Source organism: Papilio polytes, unplaced genomic scaffold (assembly GCF_000836215.1).
Source record: "Papilio polytes unplaced genomic scaffold, Ppol_1.0 DF823912.1, whole genome shotgun sequence".
NCBI lineage: Eukaryota > Metazoa > Arthropoda > Insecta > Lepidoptera > Papilionidae > Papilio > Papilio polytes.
Window position 1 is genome coordinate 1,951,848 of NW_013525292.1, and position 17,114 is coordinate 1,968,961.

Sequence of the window (17,114 nt, forward strand, 5' to 3'; positions counted from 1 at the left end):
GGAGATAGTGTGGTATATATGAGGGTATCTCAATATCAATGTACCGTCAGTTAACTCGTAATAAATCAGTCCAGTACCAACCGCCGTTTCACCCCTACATTACAGTATTGAAATAACTCAAAAACTACTAGGCCGATTTAAAAAAAAATCATTCACCTTTAAAAAGCTACGTTATCAGTGAGTAACACAGGCCACATATTTGTTACTTTTTAATATCCCGCGGACAAAGTTGCGAATAACAGGTACTCTATGATACAGTGAGAATAATATTTTAATAAAAGAAGTTGGGCTACACACCATAAAGTACATGACTTGTATAGTCATGGTAACTCCTTATGACCGTGTTAGGATGAAAGTTGACATACAGTTATGACTAATGGTATACTATAATAACCATAATCTCAACAGCGGTAAGGTAAAGTGGACTCGAAATGAGGTTAGCCGCGTGTCAACTGCGCCTAACAATCGCTATAGGTGTAACCGGAAAGACAAACATAACGTTTATTTAACTGTACTGGTACACGCATGCTGCGCTCCATTGCATATTGACAGGTTTCTATTTAAACGATGTTTTAGTTATTTAAAAAAAATATTGTAATTCTTATGATCATGAAAATGCAAAAGTTTTTTTGGTACAGATGTGAAACATAGTGTGGAACATTGGATGAATAGTTACTTGTTAGGTATTTTTTTTAAATCAGCGTATATTCAATTGCAAGGGCTAGTACTACCTAGACTATAAAAACAAAATAAATATTGTAGACACTTGTTAATTTTTACCTTGGTTTTACTAGTATTTTAATCTCTGCTAGATCATCGTATTACAATCGAAAGGAACAATAAATAGAGATCAAATCACAAACATATGTGTACATATCATGTACTAAGTGCAATATCCACAAGAAAAACTATCGACTACAGAATTAGTATGATTTTCGTTACCGTATATTTTCATAGCAAAAACCTCTGTCTCCCATCTCTCTTACTTTTTTTGTGAAAATAAACGGAAATATGTTTTTGTAGAGTTATGTGGTAACAAAACATTAAAAAAACTAGCATTCAGTTAATTAAAGTCAAGAATGCAGATAGTTTCCAGTGGCTATCAAAGTAACGGAACAGATCCGCAGTCAACTTAAGCTTGCATCGCAAGGACGGCAGCGCTATACGATTCCGAGAACTCGAACGGTGTAGTCCATTTTTCTAGTAATTAACAACGCACCAGTCCCAGGATGTCGTGGAAACTAACTGAGCTGTGAAGCTATGTGTCTGACACGAGGACAACATTTTTAATCTGTACAGTTAACACCAGCTAATAAGGCCTCGCTGCGTTGCTATGCTTGTTTGAAATTGTTTTTACTTTTTATGTATTTTTACTACGAAATTAAGTAAAATAACGGTTAAACAGTTATGAATTTCAACTATTTTTTTTAACCAATGACACAATTTCTACACAATGATCATTATCCCCGTCGTTATTCTACTCCCGTAGAGTCGGAACATGGGATTTTTATCCTCAGGTTACTCTATCTTCCATATCTTAGTTGTGAAAGTCGTCGAAGGAAGTGTTCTTGATCAAGACACTTTTGAGGCAATCCATCTCTGTTGTTCTTTTGTCTTTGTGCACCCCACCACACTCATAAATGAAGTTCTACCTGTCATATTCGATTCTTTCCTCCTAATACCATGACCTTACCATGCTAATCTTTTTGTAATGATGTAATAAAGTAACCGCCGTCATGTGTGAAATAAGTATCTCGGTATTTACACGAGATTAAGGCGTTCTTTTGGTTAATATGTGATAATAATATATGGACATTGTAGTAGGTAGCGAGTTGGTTTTCGCGTGAGCGCTTTAAGCCAAATGAGAGTTTACCGCTACCACGTAATCCCAGACCCTTATAATCTCCGCCCCCTTTAGTTTCAATCCGAATTGATTCAATCGAGCCGAAGATATATTTATAAAAATAAGTTGCAATATAAAAATACGAGCTATCATTATTCCCGTTTATTTCATTCAAATGGCCGTATAATTTACTTATAACTATGAAGTATATAACACCATAAGGCTTAAGTTTTCAAGTCACGTCATCATCGAGAAAGGTCGTTGAAATATTTATCGATGTACGAACGCATTTAACAAGAACTTGTCAAACTTGATCGAAACCTTGACGCATAGACTCAAGTTATGCCTACAAATTGACCCTATGATAAACGTATCCATATAAAAAAGTCAATATATCGCCTTGTTTTTTGATATTTTTTTAATATTAGTAGATTATTATTTCCTTCCTAATAGTTCCTTTAACCATTCCAACTAAGCTCTAGGCTTGTGCTAGGATATGGTTCACGACAATAGTCGGATGGCGGGATTCGAACCCTCGACCTCAAGATCGGTAGTCAGTATTTCAAACCATTAGGCTATTGGCGCTTAAAATACGAAAGATCTGCCTAAGAAACTATATATATTCCTCTTTTTCCTTAAATTACTGTTGCATGGATTTATTTAATTCCAAAGTAAACTCAAACTCGTATCCTTATTCAAGGAAAACTAATTCTTTTTCCTCATTTTTAACTCTTTACATCTCTGGGAATGCGGCGCCAGGTCACAGTTAGGTCACACAAGAATAAACGACTGTCAGAATAGCAAAAGTGAACGTAAATACTGCATACATTTTGGTATTAGATGTACGTACAGACATTGTTTACATTTTGTGTCCTGTTACTTCTGTGTCGGTTTTTGTTACTTTCAATATTTAAATAATAAAGTAAAACACATATGCACGTACACAGTTGTTATAACGGTTCCTACGTGTTTGAAAATTGCTACGTTGTGGTTTTATACTGTAAGCAAATGACCTCTTTGAATCGGAATTATTTATAAGAGCAGTTATTCCCGTATTAAAACCGGATTCTAAAAACCATGAATTAAATAATGTCTACAAAACGTGTTGTAACTTTGTAAGGTGCATAATAATTGATTGCGTGGACACTGGCTTCAATAGTATTCGTATCATTTTTATGGATTAGTACAATAAGAGATAAAGTTCTATTCCTAATTGCCGCAGTACCTTTAAGAAAATTAAATAATTTGGTTAACAAACCTTTTGTGTAAACTATACAAGTTGTGACGTCATAGGAATTAAATCTTATGTTTTCCGATGATTAGCTTTCATAGGTATGAATTCTAAAAATCATTTATTTTTTTTATTTAGGAAAGAGTAGAAAATATTCCCAACGTAATCATGAATATGAAGATATCATCATCACCAGCTCACTATACGTCCCCACCGGGGGGCTCGGAGCCTCCCCTAAATTAGGGTGACTAGGCCATAGACATCCACGTTGGTACACTGGGGGTTGGCTGACTTCACACATATCTTTAAATTTCCTCGTCAATATGTGGACGTTGCATCATGATGTTTTCCTTTACCGTAAGAACGTCGGGTAAATTATGTACATATGAAAATTCGATAATCCCATTGGTACATGGCGAGATTTGAACCCAAGACCTGTATTTACAAGTCAAGTGCATAAATCACTGAGCCACCGACGCTCTTTATGAAGATATCGCAAATGATTAATCGTTAGTTTTAGAAACTACCGGTAGTTTAAGGTAGTCTATTATTCAGAAAGTTTTAGAACTTTAGCAGTCGTGTGGCGGCAAGCCGGTGTAAGTCGATCTGTCTTTTCATATCGTCCTGTCGTTGTTTGTAAGAAACTTTAAAAGAACGTGTCACAATCTTTACCATCAATATTAATAGGAATTTCGTACTAATAAAATTATCCTATATATTTGTGTATGTTTAATTGCATTTAAAATTAACTTACGTAACTGTAAGAGGGCGCTAAAGTAACGAGAACATTTGGTCCTTGGAGCACGATACTTTATTAAAAGTAAAAATTGATATTCATCAACACAAATAAGTAAGCGTTTTAATGCTGGGTTGATGAAGTCTCCATTTATTTTATAACTAGCTTTCGCCCGCGACTCAGTATTAATTAAACAATAGCTTATGTGTTCTTCCAGACTATCCTCTACATCTATGATGTACCAAATTTCATCGAAATCCGTTCAGCCGTTTAAGATAGAAACACTAACAAACATCCATCCATCCATCTAAACTTTCGCTTATATAATATCAGAATGATTAGTGTTGCTTGACCAAGTTACGACAGAGTAAAACTTATGTATGTAGTTCGTTTACACTTATCAAGAATTTATCGAACCAAAAACACTAACGAATGGTTAATTGTTACTTGGGAATCCGGCCATAAGTGTATTATACCAGAGGTTAAGTAAATGTACCGGTACTTTTGGTACATATTGAAACATAACAGAAAACCAGACTGAACGTGAAATTGGCTATTTAAAATGATGTCCTGTTATTATAGCTTTTACTCTATATCATAAATTTTCATGGCTCTGTGGTGGCGTTATTAGATATCTTAACGGTAATACCTTATAAAAATCTGTATCAGTTATAGGTAAGATTTTACGACATTCGATACTTAAAACTCTGTTGATAATCTTGATAAGTATTATATTAACATTATTTATATTGTAATTTTAGAAGTATTTTTTATTATAGTCTTATTTAAGAGTATTTATAAAGAGTTATATATAATATGTCGATAATTGTTACTCGGAATAGCATCTGAATATTATTGCTTCATCTTACAACGTATTAAAAAAAGGTTCTAATCGATTTTACTTTGATTCATTTATCACCTCTTATTAGTAAATTGTTTGATTTAAAATGTGCGACTTTGTATCTTATAATGATTTTAAAACTAGATATATTAAAAAATTCAACAATTTCTTCACATAGGTGCGAGTTTGACACATTTCTATTTCACACATTTCCTATTGAACGCGTAGATATAACCGGAAGGTTCTAATTTCCTGGCATTAAATTTTCCTTTCACGCAAATTATCGAAGCGTGCCCTCACTTACCTCTCCGAAGGGATTGAGGGTTATAAAATATGGAGCCAATTCTGTGAGTTTTAAAGGTGCTTTTACGATACTGCAGTAATTAACGAATGTTTTTTTTATTTCTTTAGAAAAAAATTAATAACTGCTCGCTGCGTTGCAAAACGGCGTTTTATGTATTTTAATGAACTGCGAAATAATATTCCAGTTAAAAATATATTTAATTACAATTCTAGAACAACACATTAGTGAAACATAAATCATAACTAATAAGTATTTGCTTTCCGAAGCGGCTGTACGATTTTACCAGCTTGTTTCTTAAAGTCTAAGAGTAGTACTATGGAATTGACATGTCTTTCCAAAGACAATCCCTTTAACTAACAAAGATTAAAAAAGTATTTACTATCAGTTGGTTTCTTAGTATACAATAAAACATATGATGAAACATGTTGGTTTGTGAAACAATTGAAAACGGAACCAGATATCAATTGCTACGGCAACTGGGCTGCTGAACATGACATTCAATTATGAACCTTCCAACCACTACTTTGTCGGAGTAAAAGAATACGAGCGGAATACATCTTTTATTAAAGTCTGTTTTATTAGTATAGCAATTTATAGACTTGTAATTTATGGATACTGTTAGTATCGTTAGATTCAAAGATGATTCGCTTATTTAATATTAATTAAAACATTCTAACTATGAAGATTATGTTTTTAACGTTAAAATGCAATCGTTAAAAAATATTCAAAAATATTATATTGAAAAGACTTTAATATCTCTTTACCTACAAAAGTAATATAGCTTGCTTGTTTATTACAAGGAATATACGAGTATCCATCTGTTTCATTCGATAGCGACTCCGTTCGCTTATACTTAAAAAATAAAAGTAAGTAGCTTTAGGTTAATTCCAAATTGCATTACAACATTACATTACATTCCAACAACATACATGTATGCCAAATTTCATAGAAATCCGTTCAGTAATTTAGGCTACAAACTCTAACGAACATGTATCCATCAATCGAACCATCTAATTTTTTTTAAATCTTTTAATAGGTTAAAACAATAAGTACTACTTACTTTTGTCGTCTGTACTCTATACTAATATAATAAAGCGAAAACACACACTACTTCGTGGCGTAGGATGTCAACAATCACAGAATATTTTTGAATAATTCTTCCTCTAATAAAATGCCCTACACTAACAACAGGCTTGAGGCTATATTTTCACGCTATTAAACTTAGGGGTGAATAAATTTGAAAAAAAAAATCATGTGGGAAAGAGCCATAAACTACAAGCTGCCAACATTAAGGAAGTAGAGTTATCATGGTAATGGTAATTTGACATTTGCAATTTTAACATTTTTATAATTTAATGCCCATAAAGCCACACGAAAAAAAATGGTAGAGTATAAATTGAACCAGTTACAATATGCTACGCTTGTTTACAAAGTCTATTATACTCATTTACAAGTTAACAGGTTATTACGGAGGCTATGAGGTGCGGCTATTAAGTTGTCATTATCCACATTAGCAGTATTTACTGGACGTTCCAGATAATGCAGCCACGCGTTAATGACTTTACGATCACTCTTATTCTATACGAGTTTATTAAACAGAAGAAGTGTTGGTAATATTAATAACAGTGTGGGCGTCACAGCCATGTTATGCTTTAATAAAATATAGTGTTCTTTACCTCTTATGTTTTCTTCCAATTTGCACAGAATAACCTTACCAATATGGCGGTCGTGTCGTCGAGCTAATGCAACACCCTTATTTTTGACATCCGACTACTATCCGATTATTAACATAACAAGCATAATTACGACATTTTAAAACCATGACATAAATATTTAAATAACGTTTTGGATCACAATTACAAAGCTTAATATATCGTTATTTCAAATTATGACAAATAACCTTCAAGAATACAGATTACATCAAAATAGTTAAAAAGTTAACAATAGTGATATATAAAAAGTTTACCCTATCTATTCTAATATTATGAAGAGGAAAGATTTTGTATGTATTGAAATAACTCAAAAAGCTGTAAGCTGAAATTAAGAGGCGTATTGAATTTTCTTCAAGTGAACTCTACTCGTCTTCTAAAATTTATCTGAACCTAATATTGAAAGGTGACATCCGGCAGTACAAAGTATGCTGAAGTTACTTTTACCTTTTTAGTCTTTTACACGCATACTAGTCATACTTTCACGCTAATATTAGATATAAATGTGGAAGTATAGATGGATGGATGTTTATTATAGTTTGAAGCTTAAACGGCTGGACGGATTTCGATGAAATTTGGTACAGATGTAGAGGATAGTTGGGAAGAACACATAGGCGTAACACTTTTGTTTTTTTTATTCCACTCGGACGGATTCGCGGACAAAAGCTAGTGACAACATATATTCGAAAATTATCGTCATCACTTATTAAAAAAATATTTGTCTTCAAAATAGTAATGAAAAGTATTGCTAATAAACAACATGAATACAATCGATTGCGGAATCAGCAATGTAATTACGGTTATCAATTCGAGCAAGTGTAGTCAAGCTGTCTGCGGTCAATATTAGCTAATAAATGTTACGTCCGTGTGATAATAGAAAGCGAAAGTGTAAATATTAACAAGAAAGTTGTGAAAGTGAAGGAATATTTGAATAATTGAGCGGCCCTCTTCATTTATATTGTTCTGTGTTTGCGTCACTAATAAAAAAAAATAGCTTCTTGCGTCTTGTAAAACTACTTGCAAATTGTAAATCCTAGTAGATAGAGGGTTTTATTTGTAGGCATTTCTTTACATTTATAATAGTCAGTTAGAACTAAGCGTATATAGCGAGCTTTAAGTTTATATTAGATTATAAAACAATACACAACAATTGCCTTTGTGCTTTTATCAAACATATTTAAATTCTATTCTATTGTCTTCAAAGTATTGTTCAATTTTATAATCAGCTTTTCTTAGAAGAATTGACATCGGCTCTAAATTAATTCTGGAAAACACCATCAAAGGATTTATGGACTTCAAATTCGTTTCATTACAAACTCTCTTAGCAAATTTTACACAAATTTTAACCATCACCAGTCTTTTAAAAATCAATTTCATTGTTTCAGATTAAAAATGTTGAGGCTACTTCTACTTTTAATGGTGACGTACACTACGGGACAGCAGAACTGGGTACCATGTTCAGAGCTAAATGACGACTTACGGTACCCATGTCGTTGTAAAGTACAAGTGGATAGAGCGTTGCAACTCGGTATACTGATGAACTGCGATAGAGTTGTATTCGCTGGTGACTACCCGCCGTTGCCTTACGGTGCTCCGATTGCGGCGTTCAGTCAACGCTGGGCAGGACAACAGTCGTTACCAACACAGGTAAAACTATGTCATAGTAAATTACTATAAGCATAGTTCGAGATCTATTTATAGGGTATTTTTAAAGTATTTATATAGGATCTCCTTACCTATACGTCCACAACCCATTATCTGTACTAACATTATGAAGAGGACAGATTTGCATTTTTGTATGTATAGAAATAACCTAAAAACTACTGGGTCGAATATAAAATTTCTTTTATCTGTGACATAACAGCGAAGTCGCGAGCAACAGCTAGTTATCTTACAAGAACGGGATGGATAGGACACAACAATTTACCTACGGCTTAAATAAGTATCAGTGATTGAGGGTACGTCGCAAAAAGAAGTTTTTTCACTGGTAAACGCCTATAATTATGCTGTGCCACAAATCCGTTTTCTATTTACAAGGCGATCACGCGATTCATGATCTGATAACCGTACGTCGAGGAGTGAAAACACGTTTAACAAATGCTCATTGTAATTGATCACTTTGATTACATTCTACGCCAAGTTAAAGGAATAAGGTATTTAACCCAAAAATAAGTGAGAAATTTCAGAATGGTTTTAAACCAATTCATTGAATATTCTTTTTAATAAAAGAGACAAAATTTTATTCTATAAAGAGTAATAAATCAATTACGATAGTTATTGCCACAATAAAAAACAAAACAATTTTTTTTTATAGCACAAGGTGGCAAACGAGCAAGCGGCCACCTGAAACCGCCAAAATGGCGAAGCGACCGCTGCCCATAGACATCCGCAATTGTAGATGCGTTGCCTACCCTTATACGACGGAGGAGGAGACGCACATAAAGAGAATTTTTCCCCTTCCTATGCATCTCCTCCACCGTCAAATCCACTTCCTCTCCTCCCATCCCAACTTCTCCTTAAAAGAAAAGGGTGGAAAGAGAAAGGGACTTAAATTAGGCATCCGGCACCACACTCATCAGACGAAACACGGAATTGCTTCCATTTCACGCCTGTCTTCTGTGTGGTCGTGGTATTACACCGGGCGTGCCGGCCCATTCGTGCTAAATTGTAAAGCGGGCACTACCACTGTCAAAAGTGTTTAATTAAAAAAAGGCAAAAGGCAGCCAAGTTAAGACAGGGACTAATGCTTCCATACCTCGGTTTCAAACAGTTTTAGTAACATATAGTTTTTTGTATACGGCTTTATCACGTAGCGTGATCTTGGTTACGAAAGTAGAACGTTTTCACGACTTAAAATAACGGAAGAAAAACTATGTAATGTTGAATCGTGTTTTTTGACATCAAAGATCAAAGGTTACAGACGTGGCAGCAATTTCTAAAATTGCACAAAAATACAAGAGGCTATGAATGAAGAATTTGAAATTATGAAGTTAAAAAAATTGCTTTAAAAACTTGTTTTATAATCCGACCCGCCAAAGAAGTTGTGGTTGGTTCTTTCAAAGTAGATAATAACTGCCACTCTCAGCATCGGTTGTTGGTCACTAAGAGATTGTGAATTTGTGTTTAAATATGCTAAGACAGACCTCTTAACGAGCCTTTGGCAGTATATGTTTTTTTTGACAATGTAAAAGATAATTACAAAATTATAAAATCTTTGGCAAAGTCACTTAAGAATTTTGTTGTCCCAGGGGCGCTTTGAGTTAGTTTTAAAACTTTAAAAGTATTTCCTTGTGCTATACCAGATTAAAAGTTAGCAATCACGCTTATGCTGGAAGTTTAAAGCTGCGCCAAGTTTTAATGCCGAGCATTAAGTGTGCTTTGTTTATAGACTCGGTATCGTTATTTAAATCGAAATACTTTTACAGATAAAAAACGTAATTTAATACTTTGTAATGGTAACACTGAGACATGTCACCCAATAATAATTTCCGTTTATGTATTTACATATTTCTATGATTGTTCTTAATTTAATTTTTAACTATCTATTGCTTGCGACATCGTCCGCGTGAAATTAAAAATTATTAATAACTAACCTATGTTACAGATAAATTACCTTGTTACTCACAGAAAATTAAAATCGGCCCAGTAGTTTTTACGTGAATCAAGTACATACAAAAACACAAATCTATCCTCTTAATATTTGTAGATGTATGTTTTTTAATCTTTAGAATACGTTGCTAAAGCGACTATGCTTATGAAAGTACGAGTATAATTTTAGAAATGTCTCTCGTTCCAGATATTTTCATCCTACGGTCTACCGCTGAAAGAGCTTGACTTCTCACATAACAGCTTGCGACGGTTACCCGACCGGTTACTGTCTGGTGTCAGAGGCAACATCACGAAACTAACACTCGCCGACAATCTGCTCGGAGACAACTTAAATCCAATCTTCTCTACTGCGGAGTTCCATAACCTACCGGCGTTAGAGGAACTGGATCTCAGTGGGAACAGTATCCGAGGTTTAGAAGAGGGTTTACTTATTGGTTGTGATGTTCTTAAGGTATGTGTAATATTGATGCACCTTCAAGGCATAAAAAAATTAAAAAAACCCTTTGTGATACAGATAAATTCTGCAATTGCGAATGTCTATGAGCAGCGGTCGCTTCGCCATTTTGGCGTTTTCAGGTGGCCGCTTGCTCGTTTGCCACCTTATGTTTTAAAAAAAAAAATTATAACATATCTTTGGAATTTTTTTTAAATTTCATTTTTTCGATGTTTGTTGTATGTTTATTGTTTCTTTAAGAATGTGTGTGGTGGTATTTCTGTTAATTATGTTCCTTTATAAAAATAGGTCTCGTGATAGTCTCTTAATATTCAGACATTAAAAGTGAAAAATATTTGCAGAGTTTGCGACTGGACCGTAACAATATGAATTCCGTGCCGTCGTCCTCCCTTAACGGCCCGCACTCATTAAAAGTTCTCTCGCTGCGGGAAAATAGAATAGGTAAGTTGGACTGGGTATTTATTAAATCGTTCAAGTTTTTTTACATGTAATTTTTTCTCTATGACTTTTGTACAAAATTCCCTTTACTAGTTACGTAATACTTTATTTTAGATTATTAAGAAATATGCAACTATCTTTATTTCGCAGACAAAAATGTTGGAAAGCCTTGTTATATTTGGAATTTCGTAATAAATGTGAATTTAATTTTATATTTACTTAATTCTCTGCTTGTGCTTTAAAACTTTTGTTTCTAGTTTCTTGGAATAATCCATTGTGCGATTCTCAGATGTTAATTAAAATAAATTTTATTACTTAAACAATTAATTAACGTGATTGTAAAGACTATACATCTAATTAATTATTCATAAAATAAAAACAATATGTTTTAAAGTAGTAAAGTGAAAATAACGATAATTTTAAATTTCCCAGCTCTCATTCGACAAGCATCGTTCGTATCCCAAAAGAATTTGGAAACAATAGATCTACACAGCAACATGATATCGTCGATAGAGGGCGGCGCCTTCGTGAGTCTCAGAGATTTGCAAATCCTCGATCTCGGTCGTAACAGGCTATCAAAGTTTAACAGCGACGTATTCCTGGGCATAGAGAACTTGCAAAAGTTGGATCTGTCGGAAAACTTCATAACAGATTTCCCTACCGTCGCGATGAAATCTTTCGCCGCGTTGCGCCAGTTAAATCTTTCCAGTAATATGATTACGGTGAGTTTGAAAGGTATTTTAAAAATTACCTTCAAAGTTATAACGTTAGCTAGAGCAGACGCACACGCTAAATAAACTATTGCACAATTGTTGTGATTGTCGATTGATTCGTAACCAATTCAACTGTTTATTTGCATAACTAAAAATCGAGTAGTTGCACCTCCATATAAAAAAATTCGATTTCGCTCATAGGAATTAAAGCGAGACTAAACAGTCATGCAATAATTTAGTTTAGGTGTGCGCATGGTCTTATAATTTTACAAAAAACGTAGACGCAGTTTAGTTAAACACGCGTTTACATTATTTAACTACCACTGATTGATATTAGTGTTCTAACGTGGTAATATTTTTCACCGTAATATTACTATTTAAAAATAAGTAAATGAATACTTTAATAACAACGGACTCTGTGGTAATTTTAATTTAAATAATGGTTTGAGATTGCTTTTATTAAGAGCAATTATGTTTTTTTGTAGAAAAAATCCTAGTGTGGAAATAACAAAACAAATAGAAAAATCTTTCATAGAGAAATCAACTTAAAAGTATTTATTGAACTTTCTGAAACTTTATAATAGTAAAATTTTATGAATAACTTTTCAGAACATCGACAATAGCCATTTGAATTCGTTGGTGTCACTACAAGTGCTCGACTTGAGCAGGAATAACCTCGTTAAGTTGTCACCGGGGACCTTCGTGGGGCTCACTGAATTGCGCTATTTGGACGTCGGTGTCAACTCTCTACGAACTGTGAGTTAATTTCTTACTCAACTCTTATAAGTTCCGACCAACTTTAAATCTATTTAAAATAAAGTCAAATATACCCGAAGTAAGTTTGTTTTCAATCTGACTTTTACACTTTGAAATTGATCGTTTCTTTTGTAATAACTATTTTTTTTCGTAAAGTTTATTACTTTGTAGCTAACATTTTAATTATCTATAGTAAAAAAGCTCCCAACTCCATTTAAACGCTTGATAATGATTTTATACATGATCAAAGATTGCATTTTCTGTATCATCATTTACAATTATTAAAAAATAAAGACATAATGAAACTTGAAATCCTATTTTTATTTTTCAGGTTGAAGATGACGCATTCGATGGTTTAACAAGCTTACAAACGCTACTTTTGCGCGACAACAATATACTGCTGATCCCAGCGACTGCACTTTCGCGTCTGCCCAACTTGGTTTCTATCCATTTAGGTTTTAACAGGGTAACGGCTTTGTCGAGCGACATCTTGAGAGCAGTTTCCGACAGAGTCAACAGTCTGGTGCTTTCCCGTAATGTGATTAGAGAGCTACCTCCAGCTGCATTCGAACATTTCAGAATGTTACGTCACTTAGATTTATCTGGAAATCTCTTAAATTCAATATCAGCTGATGTATTCAACGGTTTGGAAGCTTCGCTCGAATATTTATCTTTGAATCAAAATAGAATCCTAGGATTTACAGAGGAAGAACTAAAGTTTGTTAATCTATGGTACTTGGATATTTCAGACAATCAAATATCTGAGATTCCGGTGAGCGCTTTCCAATCTATTCCTAGTTTAGTGCATTTAAATATGAGTCACAACTCACATATTAATGTCTTGCCGCAAAATGTTTTTAGCGAAAATCAGGCTTTAAAAATCGTCGATTTAAGTCATGTTGGTTTAAAAGCTCTGCCTGTTAATTTATTCTTAAAGAATCCAGGTTTAGAGAAAATATATATCTCCCATAACCTATTGCAGGAAGTATCAGAACACTCTTTTAAAAATCTTAGAAATCTCACAGTACTTGATTTATCATACAATCACATAGTGAGTATAAAAACGCCAGCTTTTGTAAATGTAATGTCTATTCAATATTTATCACTGAAAGGCAATCAGTTGAATGCTTTCAAGGGCGAATTCTTTAACACCGGCACTAGTTTAGAAGTAATTGATATTTCGGATAATCAATTAAGTTACTTATTCCCATCTTCATTTAAAATACATCCAAGATTACGTGAAATTATCTTAACAAATAATAAGTTTAATTTCTTCCCGTCCGAACTTATTAGCACCTTGCAATATTTAGAATTGGTCGACTTATCAGGTAATGTCTTGAAAAATATTGATGAATTAGATTTTGCTCGTCTTCCGAAATTAAGGACGGTTCTCTTAGCTCGAAACGAAATCGAGGGCGTAAGCGAAATGGCTTTCCATAATTCTACTCAAATACAACATTTAGACCTATCGTTCAACAGAATTGATCGACTTGGTGACAGATTGTTCGAAGGTATAATAAGATTTGAAAAATTAAACTTAGCTGGGAATTTATTAAATGAATTACCTGAAAGTATTTTTGATAGATCGCGTTTACATATGCTGGAATCGATTGATTTAAGTAATAACTTATTTGAGCACCCACCATTAAAAGCACTGCAAAAACAGTATTTCTTTGTGTCATCCGTTGATCTTTCTCATAATGAAATTGTAGATATACAAGCGGAAGATAATGTGATGGTCAATATCAAGAAATTAGATCTTTCATTCAATCCACTTTCAGAAAAAACTATAAATAATATTTTAACCGAACCAAAAACTGTAAGAGACTTAAATCTTGCGGGCACTGGAATAAAAACTGTTGGACAACTAGAAACACCATTCTTACATAGATTGAATTTGTCATTCAATAATATTACTAAATTGTCCGAGAAAACCTTTGTCAGGACAACTTTGTTAGAATCATTAGATCTTTCAAATAACCAAATAGATGACGTCTCCAGATCGCTTGCCGTTTCTTGGCCGAAACTGAAAAACTTGCAAAGACTGAACATTTCTAGTAATCCTATTAAGATGATCGTGGATGGTAACTTTGAAGGACTTACCTCGCTTCGTGTTTTAGATATGAGATATTTTGATAAGTGCACGAAAATAGAAAAGAACGCTTTTAGATCATTACCTAATCTAGTTGAGCTCAGAGCATATGGTTACCCACGATTGGGTTACTTTGATGTACAAGGAACATTGCAGTATTTATTTGCTTTAGAGAAGTTAGATGTTGAAGTAAAAGATACTAACATTGGCGCAGATCAGCTTGCGTCTGCCTTGCACCCACGACTTGAAGTATTAGGAATACGAGGAGATAGATTAAAAACTGTGTCTTCTGGTGTTTTAGCTGGTTTGAAATCGCCTTCCATTGTAGTTAGATTTAGAAACACATCTGTTACAAGTCTTCCACCCGCACTACTTTTCCCCTTACCGAGGTCATCCCAAATAACCATCGATGTAGCAGGCAGTCACTTAACGACATTGCAGCCACAGTTACTTGTAGCACTTGATGATCGGCGTGCGGATCTTTCAATGTTTGGCTTAGATACAAATCCTATTCGATGCGATTGTAACGCAAGGGCATTGCGAAGATGGCTTCCTAACGTAGGGATAGAAGACATAAGGTGTAACGCACCTGATCATTTGTCTGGATTTTTGTTGGTTGAAATTGGCGACGATGAACTTTCCTGCGACACAAAGAAGAGAACGACCGGAGGAACATCGTCATCTAGCAGTACAGCGACTACTGCTTCACCGCGTCTAGTGCATCGAACATCAGCAGAACCTGATATTATTTGGTCAGTCGCACCATCACATGAGCGTGCCAAAGCCCCGGGTGAGCCGAAAGGGGCACCTGTTTTAGCGTCTGCTACCAATGATGACAATTTAATTATAGGTATAGTTGGTGGAGTTGTTGCGTTTATAGCAATTTTAATTGTAGCTATTTGTGTTATTCGCTTGAGAATGACTACCACATCATATAGGGGTGGTCCTTTAGCTAATGGTGGAAGTGCGGGAGGAGCACCACTTTGGGGACCAGCTTGGCCTGGTTATGCGGCGACCTTGCCCCCAGCCTCATTATCTACGGCGACGTTACCTCACAAGGTGCAGTCAGGGCCTGGTTCAGTGCGGTACTTAGCCCCACCACCTCCTGCGCCGTATTTCATCAGCTTGCCACCACACGATGACAAAATTTATCGATAGTGGTTACGTTAGAATTAAAGTGGTTAAACATATTGTTGTAATGGATGAATGATGTAGTTATTACATAAATGTACATATATTTAAATAGTGTAAACAAGCCCAATTGTGTAAGTATAAATTGCTTGTATTTTGTGCTCGATATATTAATATTTATTAGATAAGAGCAAATTGCCACTTATTTATATTTTGATTAATGGATCAAATTGGAAATGTTTTGAATGTTTATAATATTTCGGCTAGGTCAGGCATATCTAGTCACCTGTGACAGATTAGTAATGTATAATATTAAAATGGCCATCAGAAATAGCATGTAACCGTAAACCGTCCAATAGTACTAAAAAGTTAACATATTTAAAAATAAAGATCTGTTATAAAGAAATAAATATTTTTTTAAGAAACTCTTTTTTCGTTTTCCTGGTTTTATGAAGATGTCTTTCATATCGTTAATATTAAACCTCCCAGTCTATATAACCTGTTTAAGTTTTCATTTCATAGTTTAAGAAGTGTACTCTCTTGTTCAACATGTTCTGTGAGGAAAGTTCATATTAAAACGTGCCAGAACTCCAGCAGACAGTACAAACTTTGTCTTTATCTTGACAATTTGTATTTTTATTTTCTAACTTTAGAAGATTATCCTTAGAAATGGCGCGGTGTTTGTAAGTTTTATTTGTGACTTATTTTAAAAATTACATATAATTTAATTATTTATTATTACTTTTAATTATATAAATAGGACTTTTTGTTTTATTTCACTCAATTGAAAAGGACTTTTTGTTGTGGTTTTTAATTTGGACATAATTTTTTAATAGGAATTGTGTGGTATATGAAGTGAAAAGGCTTGGAACTATAACAAAATAGTAAAATTCCTATAAGCCCTTGCTTAAATTGAATTCTCAATAACATCATTATCAAAAATAAGATTTTCTATACTAGAGCTTTTTTTCAACAGTTTCAAAAAGAAAACGTCTCTTTTTTTGACATTATTGTACAGTCCGGTATAGTTTTTAAAAGTTCAGTTTGATAATGCTTTTTATATTTCTTCGTAAACAAGTACTAGAGTCGACTAAGTTGCATTTTGTTTAAACCTATCCTCACTAGATATAGTTCGTGTACCTGACTTCGTACAGCATTGTAATGGTTTTAATAATCAATGTAGCTGGCAGTTACATAATTAACAAATCCGGACAGGCGTAATTCATTAATATGTATTTAACGGTCTGCGAATAATTC

General features: G+C 34.0%; 1 protein-coding gene across 1 annotated transcript in view; it reads left to right on the forward strand.

Annotated features, from left to right (window-relative positions):
* LOC106102728 (chaoptin) overlaps positions 1–16,287 on the forward strand; it is a 34,919-nt gene extending 18,632 nt beyond the window's left edge. The window contains exons 2-7 of the mRNA XM_013282282.1: positions 8,050–8,311; positions 10,461–10,724; positions 11,069–11,168; positions 11,598–11,887; positions 12,488–12,634; positions 12,966–16,287. Of these exons, the coding sequence (XP_013137736.1) occupies positions 8,057–8,311; positions 10,461–10,724; positions 11,069–11,168; positions 11,598–11,887; positions 12,488–12,634; positions 12,966–15,884 (3,975 nt within the window). The 5' untranslated portion in view covers positions 8,050–8,056 and the 3' untranslated portion in view covers positions 15,885–16,287. The remainder of the gene's footprint in view (positions 1–8,049; positions 8,312–10,460; positions 10,725–11,068; positions 11,169–11,597; positions 11,888–12,487; positions 12,635–12,965) is intronic.
* The last annotated feature ends 827 nt before the right edge of the window (positions 16,288–17,114 follow it).